Below are 8496 nucleotides of genomic sequence, written 5' to 3' on the forward strand. Positions count from 1 at the left end.
AGCAACATCACAGTAATTAACCAAGAATAGCACAACTTTTTAATCCCTACAGGGGCTGTATAATGTTTTGGCTTATTGTGTGTGGACGGGGACGGGGGCGGGGACGGGAGGGGGTGGCTGCTCATCATAATTATCTCTACCACAGATATAAACGATAATGGTTGGGCTTACTTCTCCCTTCATATATATATATAGATATCTATATATATCTATATATATATATATATATATATATATATATATATATATATATATATATATATATATATAAATATATATATATATATACATACAAAGTGGCTTTTCTTACAACTAGTCGTAACAATAATTCCCTTTTACGCATGCGCAGTTGGTTTAACGTGGCTATTTTTACGACTAGGAGTACTATTTTTACAACCAGGAGTAATAATAATTTCCGGTTAGGGTTGGGGTTAGGGTTAGGTTTAGGGGGAGGGTTACCCCTATTACATGCGCAGTTGCTTTATTTACTTTACTGCGCATGAATTCGCCGATGTCGTAAGAATAGTTTATAAATAATTGTTACAACTCGTCGTAAGAATAGCCACGGCCATATATATATATATATATATATATATATATATATATATATATATATATATATATATATATATATATATATATATATATGACGCAATGTTGCGAAATATTTGTGCGAAAACGAAGGAAAAGAAAGAAGAAGTGAGATCTTAAGATCGCAAATGACCTCAGTGACTTCAGTGGAAATTTCTTGTTACGGAAATCCAGAGGATTTTCCTTTTCCGATTAGAAACCAGTCTGAGGTTTTGAAATTAAGCCAAGCATTTCGAAGTGGGTGAATGAAAATTTTACTCTTAATCTCTGTATTGAGTGTTATAATTAAATTTAAATCAATATATACCATAAAACAAATAAAACGGGTGTCTCAGAATATAGGCAATCCACTGACCAAACCCAACCCGAGGAAAGAATTCAACGCGGTCCGCGCAGAAAGAAGGGGCCTATAATAGTTACGTTTAGACAGTATTTTCTTTGTTTTTCTCATTCGCTTCATGATACGCAATAAAAACTCAGAGACATTATTTAATTTCTATCTTTAAATCTTTCGAATGAATCAAATATACACACATTTAAAAAAGACTCCTTTATGTACAATAATTTAAACCAAATTTTGAGTAATATACACATTTTTAAACCAGTTAAAACAGACTGACATTGCGAAATAACAAATCGCTTTATTCGACGCTATATTGGCGTGAATCGTCTTTATTATTTGTGTCATGCATATGCATATTTCATTTAATGTGAATGGCAGGAAAAGGACCGAGCATTGCATCATAAAAGATGATACTTTGAATTAAGTCCCATTAATAATGTATAATATATAATTTTATATAAAATATTGTATTTAACATAACAAATATTAGCATATTATAAGTTTTAAGTCATTTATGGTTAATGTTAATTAGATCTATATGAAACTCATTTACAACATAAATATTTCAGTTGTCATTAATATTCATTTATATGGTCAGCAGGTTTGAATATTCAAAACCAACGTCATGCCATATAAACGCCACTTTGGCAAGTCCTTGAAGTAGGTAGGCTACTGGTATTAGAGTGGGGCGAGGGGAGGTGAGGTGAAGGGCTGTAAGTTGTAAGATGTAAACGAAAATCTGAAAGTGGCCGGGTTTCTTGCTTGAAACAAGAATCGGCAAGTATAATTGACTTATAAAGTGAATCTATACGTCTAATCATTTTTGTTTTGTTTAATAAGGTACGATATTTTACTTACCCTGAATAATTGAAAACATTTCGCTGTAGCTTAGTAAGTACGGTTATACTGTAAACTAACTAAGTTAATTAATGGTAGATAGCGCCATCAATTATTAACGCATCCAGGACACTAGATGTGTATACGATAACATTCTACAGGTATCCAACTGCAACATCTACAAAGTTACACACCGGTAGTTGTACAATAGGTTCATACAATAGATAATAACGAGGAAGGGATAGGGTGAGGGGGGGGGGAGGTGCTGGATTATTGGATTTACAGAAATTTCGAAAGTCCATATGGAGGTTAGTGAGAAATGAAGAAAGGTAGTAGCAATTGCACATTTGTTCTCAACACTTACAACAAAGTAATGACTTCTAAATAGGCCAACAACTCAATTAATTAATAGTTATTACGCCTACATGTTCACACATTGTAGAATTCATTTGTTCCGAAAAGTGGATCATTTCATAAATTCTGTTTTAATTTTCCGAGGACTGTCATTTTTTCTTATCAAGTCCATGGAGGTATTCCACTCATATCCATGCATAATGTCCGCGTATATATGTGCATACAAGTATATGTATTATGTTCGTGCACCATTCATCGAGGTAGATAACATTACTTGCGATATTCATTATCATATTAGCTGGTTCCATATCTCACTGAAAGTTGATGGTCTACCTGTATTTTGTGACAGGACTCCACAATCACCGATTAGTTTCATAAAATTTGCTCTAAAATATACAATTGTTTTCAATTGATGTTCAAGGGTCAATGTGGATTTCTTGCAAGTCTTTAATACATTCCCCAGATTGCTCATGAATATGCATTAGTTCTTCAATCTGCTTCTTTTGTTCTTCCAATGCATTGATCTCTTTCATCAAGGCCTGGTTGTCGTCTTCAAACTTCTCGCTTTCCTGAATAACAAAGACAAATATAATATTGATATCGGTTTGAATAAATTTCGCATTGCGAGCGTTAACATAAAAAAATGAATGCCTAAGGTATTGTTTTATCCAAAATGAAAAAGTAAACTAAAACAAACAAACAACAACAACAACGGAAAACTGATCCCAACCTGATCCTCTTCTCCTAGAAAAGTTTCTGTGTAAAGTCTTTGCGAAGAGGCCTCTTGCCCCTCGATTGATAATAAATAAACTTTTCATCAAGTGGTAGTGCTGCTTACCCGTCCATTACCTCAGTGGCAAGTTAAACACCCGACCTCCCCAACGTCACGACCGCCCGACCGCGCTGGTCCTAACATATAGCAACTTGTATTGAACAACGCAAGCAGTGGAATTTCATTTATTCAAGTATCTCAAGTATTGAGTCAGAAGGCCCCCCCCCCCCCCAATATCCACAGGTTCAAAAGGTTTTGACAAAACGTTTGCAAACATAGCTGACCATATGGCGCTATCATCGTTTGCTTATATCGGTAAACTTTTAGAAATGTGATAGCGCCGCCGATTTCTTCTACGCGAACCTGTCTTTAAAAATTTATGTTATCATACAGTCATCGTGACACATGACATCACAAAGTTTCACACAATGTCTTTTTAAATTGGGGAAGAAGTGCGAGGGATGTGATGGAAGGGGTGTGGAGGGCGTACTTCCGAATTGTATGTAATTCATATGTCTTATCAGTTGACCTGACCCGAAACCGGCATGTGCCATTATAAACTCCAAACGGCTGATTTACAGAATGAGTTCAGTCAGACTATTCAACAAGGAGTATATTGTACGTACCTGTACTAATGCGTAAGTTCTTTCCCGTCTACGGTCTCTACATCTTGATGCTGCTTCTCTGTTCCTCTCTCGTCTTTGTTTTCTCTTTACTTCACCTTCTGGTGTCAGCTTTAATGCAAAGTAAAAAAATGCAGATATATCATATTTTTTTTTTATTACCAACAGGTTACATTTTTCTGACAATTGACGCAAGTTGACGAGGATGCTGAGCTTCAAATGTCAAAGGTTATTCGGAGAACTGATACAATCCAATTGTCAAAGACCTAAATTAAAGTAGTCTTGGCGTCTTTTCATCTGTAAATTGGGAATGCAAATCATAACGTAGGATAGTCCTAGTGAAGATTACATTGACAAGAACAAAACTATACGTGATCTAAGCCAAAGGGGGTGAAAGTAAGCAAACAGTTTACCTGTCTTCGTGATAATGGTATTTTCGACCAGTTTATGTACCTATCCAGTGTCTCTAGTGTACTGCCGAACCACCCACCACACCCCCGGTTGCCCATCCCATCCAGTTCCCTAACAACCGTTGTTTCGCTTACCTTTTGAGGATATCTTGCTTTCCACCGACAGCCAACTAATCCTTCCGAGAGTTTTTGTTGTAACAATCTCAGCTCTGATGGGATCTTTCCCGAACCGTCTTCGGAATCGCCACTTGTTGAAATACATTCGATATTTCCCTCAACAGAGGGCGGGCTTGATATTGTATCCGACACCATTTCGACGGCGTTGTTTGTATCATTCACTGTAGGGTCAATGGGTTGGTTTGTGGGGTCTTTCTCTTTTGAACACATGCTCTCACCCAAAAGCGCTTCCAGTTCTCCATTGAACAATGGGATTTCTTCAAGAGGTGTAATAAGTCCTGCTGTCATCGTCGGGTACATTATCATTGTCAAAAATAACCTGAAACATTACAAAAAGATGCATCACTATTTAGTTTGCAGCCTGTAGTACACGTAATATATGGTTACAAGTAACTTTAAGTTACAAAGAGTACACACTGCACTATATAGTTGGCGCGGTGGTAATTCATTCTATATAGAAACTGGCTCAATTCATTATAAATTATAATAACTGGCTCAAGAGCGTTGGAAGAGCTGATTTGAATGAAGGAAGGGGAGGTGGGGGGGGGGGAGTACGACCTTCGAGAGGCAGTCATGTAACATATGATATATATATATATATATATTTATATAGCCTATATACATAGCATATATATATATATATATATATATATATATATATATTCTATATAGCGTATATATGTAGCATATATATAGCCTATATATACTTACAGGCTATATATACTTATATATAGGTTACATATAGGCTTATATCGGCTATATAAAGGCTATATATAGGCTATGTATAGGCTATATACATATATATAATGGCCATATATTATATATATATATATATATATATTATATATATATATATATATATATATATATATATATATATAATATATATATATATATATATATATATATATATATATTTATATATATATATATATATATATATATATATATATATATATATATATATATATATATATATATTTATATATTGAAAGAATTATTACGATACGAAATGTATGCTAAATAGAAAAGACGAAATATGACAAATGAAATAAAATAAAGTTAAACATTACTTGTTATATTACGGTATCCGTCATTGTATAACGAATATAATTACACTGAATCATTTCTTTTCATATACGGTACCGCATATATATACGTATTTGTACGTATTTGGAATTAATTGTGTACTGTAACTAAATTTCGCGTAACTGATCTATGCGCAGCTGTATCAAAAACTCAAATACCGAGACCAACAGTGTGAATAAGGAATCTATTCTCGTTCACAGGATTTATATATTTATCAACGGTATTTTATCAGGAAGTTCGTGGTCTGCATCATGACTACTATAATAATACATCAGTATATGGCACATTATTTCACGTTGATGCAGTTATTATTTATTGGTGCATTCTAACATTATATTCACAAATTTATGAAGACCTTTACATTCTTTTATAGACTGTTTTATTTTCTGTTTTTTATGTTCGTTTGAACTAATAATAACGATATAGTTTTAGAATTTTATGGTTAAAATGAAACGTAATTTTCTTTGGATAGATTTAAATAATTAATACAGCAATCTTCATTGGGCAATTCAATTAAATAGCCGAGAGTTTCAAAGTCAATGATCAAACGGATACATTGTATAAGAGAATACACGAAATACAAATAATGAAACTCAAATTATTGACTTTGAAACAAATTATTTTAAGTCATTTTGTTTAAACCCTGGGTGTGATGCTTCCTCATAAGCTTTGTGATAACAAATTACACTATAATCACTAAGGAAAATCTAGATCTTCTAACTGTTTGGACATCTCTGGTTTCATATGTATATATAATATCATCGACACAGTACAAACAAAAAATTGAATATTTCAAGTACCAAGTAGAACACACAAAAAAAAAAAAAAACAAGAAACGGATAGAATGACGACTCTATAAATCTCATATTCCAAAAACTGTTTTGAACAACAAATTACTTAAAGTTAACAAATATAACCTACAAAATATTATCAAGTTAAAGGGAGTTAGTGGTTCAAATTGAAAAGATACTCCCAAGACTAAAATGAAAGAAGAACAATCTTCTTGGTGAAATTTGCATTCGGTTCATATGGTAAACTTACCATCGTTAAGAACATAACTTAAATTGTCACAATTTGTATCAAAAGTGAACTTTACAGGAAACTGGTGCATTTGCTGTTATACATATATATTTAGTTGTAAACTCTGAATGTTGTAAACTAAATTTATGTCTTATTTTTTATTCTTTCACTCAGTTGTTTTGATCTTGGATAATTGTGTAGGGTCCGGAGATTAATTTATATATATATATATATATATAAATATATATATATATATATATATATATATATATATATATATATATATATATATTGAAGTTTTATCACTGTTCTGTTTTTTTACAGTTCCAACTCACTACAATTTAAATTATAAATATATATTTTTATATATATTTATTTTTAATATACTTATATTTCATGAACATGGACTTACCTTATTTTGAGTTTCTTCCGAAATTGAACACAATAAAGTATATAGCAGTTCGGAAAAAAATTAAACGTATATCACAAAAAGCCTTGGAACAAATGTCTTGTCTGCAAATATCTTAACCTGTATTTCGTCTGTCAGCCAGCCAGATAGGCTTTGCTATTTATACATTTTCCAAAAAGATAATTCCGGTGAGGTCACTCTGTCACGTGACTGGAAAGTCAGCAGCGTTTCCGATAATCGGAAACTATTGTGTGTGTTTACCATATGAAAATTGGTATTCAGTACAGTTCACCTTCAACGTGGTCCGGGCAACATTTTTTGGTTTGTAAATAAATAAGGTAAATTTATTCCATTTTTAGCGAATGTTGGCGAATTCAGCTATACATGACATAGGGTCACTGTGAGAGATGAGGTATGTTATCATGTTTTGCCCGTTATCATCCAGAATGATGAAAAAGCAGAGGTATGAAAGAAAAGCGGAACATATTTAAAATGAAATTTGTTTTTACCGTGTTTCGTTTTTACCGTGTTCACTTCTCAAGAGCGGAAGGAGGGAATCTCCGATCGTTGAAAATAGTTTATGAGTCACCAATTGACTTACAATTTAATTATCACAATAATCAGGTCATTGATGCGATGTGTCATATATTTCAGTACCAAGATGAGTCATCGGAGATTAAAGCTCGTATTTAGTAAACTAATTAATGTTATACGATATCAAAACATATGTATGATATTCAAAAATACTTCATCTTTGTTTGGGAAACAATTTCATAAATAAAAACAAGCTATATTTTCCAACCGAAACACAATATGGTCATTATACCCTGGTTAATGTGCCACCCACCCCCCCCCCTCCCTTCTACTTAATCACCTTTACCTGTTTTGACCAAGAAGGAGAAGTTGACTTGAAATAATTTGTCATTGCATAAATTCGAAGCCATTCTTATTTTCTGTGTTAATTGATTCACTAGTACACATCAAACATAAACATATCAGCCGACGAGGTGGGGCGGGGATGGGGTGGGAAAGGATTACAGCCTGGGGTCTGGGATCAATTAGAGCAGTCCTTCTCAACCGGGGTCTATGTGAACCCCAAGGAGGAATTGCAAAGTCTTGGGGTGAATTGAGAAGAAAGAGGGAATTGGGGTTGGGGGGGGGGGGGGATAACTCTTAAGAATCGTGGAATCTGATCTGAGAAGCAAACTCTTCTATAGTGCTTGCACGGATCCCATTAATCATGGATCTGAACACAAGTTGCCTACTGTTATTATTCCATATCCAAGGATTACAGATAACGATCAATTCGATTTTATTTTGTGTATTGTAAAGTGAATTGTAACAGATGACATGAATTAACGTTTGATTGAATCGTAATAATTGCCGTTGCAGTGTGTGCTTTGCATGAATGATTTGAAAAGAAAATATGGTACGTTGTTGTACAACTATTTGGGGAGGGGGGGGGGACGGGGAATGAGGAAACAATTTTCACGCAGGTGGGGAATATGAGAGAAAAGGTAGTGAAGCACTGAATTAGAGGAACCGGGAAATAATGGAGTGGGCCAGGGAAAATATGATTTAAAGAAATAGTGTATTCTCATTTTCATGATTTAGAGTGTCGAAATGGGATGTAACGACAAGGAGGAGGTCTGAGCGAGAGGAGGTCTGATGAGGCTACAGTCTCGGGGCCCGGGCCAATTAGGAGTCTCCCGAAAATCGGGCCCGGAAACAAATGGGATACGGAATAGTGTATCCTTCTATCCATGATAGGCTTCAGGAAAACGAAGTGTGCAAACGGGGAGGAGGAGGTGGGGGGGCACGATGACTTAGTTGTTCCCGGAACCTGGACTGGTTCTCGACGCCAATGAGTT

General features: G+C 34.3%; 1 protein-coding gene across 1 annotated transcript; it reads right to left on the reverse strand.

Annotated features, from left to right (window-relative positions):
• Positions 1-1060: 1060 nt before the first annotated feature.
• LOC139979764 (uncharacterized) lies at positions 1061-6937 on the reverse strand. The gene is made up of 4 exons (XM_071990851.1): positions 6629-6937; positions 4066-4426; positions 3524-3631; positions 1061-2694 (listed from the first exon to the last, which is right to left on the reverse strand). The coding sequence occupies exons 2-4, from the start codon at positions 4411-4413 to the stop codon at positions 2542-2544; spliced, it is 609 nt and encodes a 202-aa protein (XP_071846952.1). The 5' UTR covers positions 4414-4426; positions 6629-6937; the 3' UTR covers positions 1061-2541.
• Between the last annotated feature and the right edge of the window lie 1559 nt (positions 6938-8496).

This window comes from Apostichopus japonicus, chromosome 14, assembly GCF_037975245.1.
Source record: "Apostichopus japonicus isolate 1M-3 chromosome 14, ASM3797524v1, whole genome shotgun sequence".
Lineage (NCBI taxonomy): Eukaryota > Metazoa > Echinodermata > Holothuroidea > Aspidochirotida > Stichopodidae > Apostichopus > Apostichopus japonicus.

Bases quoted from the DNA above. Each gene is read 5' to 3' on its own strand.
- LOC139979764 (XM_071990851.1), bottom strand. From the start codon at position 4,413: ATGATAATGTACCCGACGATGACAGCAGGACTTATTACACCTCTTGAA. The intron at 3,632-4,065 runs GTAAGCGAAACA...TTTGCATTAAAG, and splicing joins AAGCAAGATATCCTCAAAAG to CTGACACCAGAAGGTGAAGT. The intron at 2,695-3,523 runs GTACGTACAATA...TTTGTTATTCAG, and splicing joins GAACTTACGCATTAGTACAG to GAAAGCGAGAAGTTTGAAGA.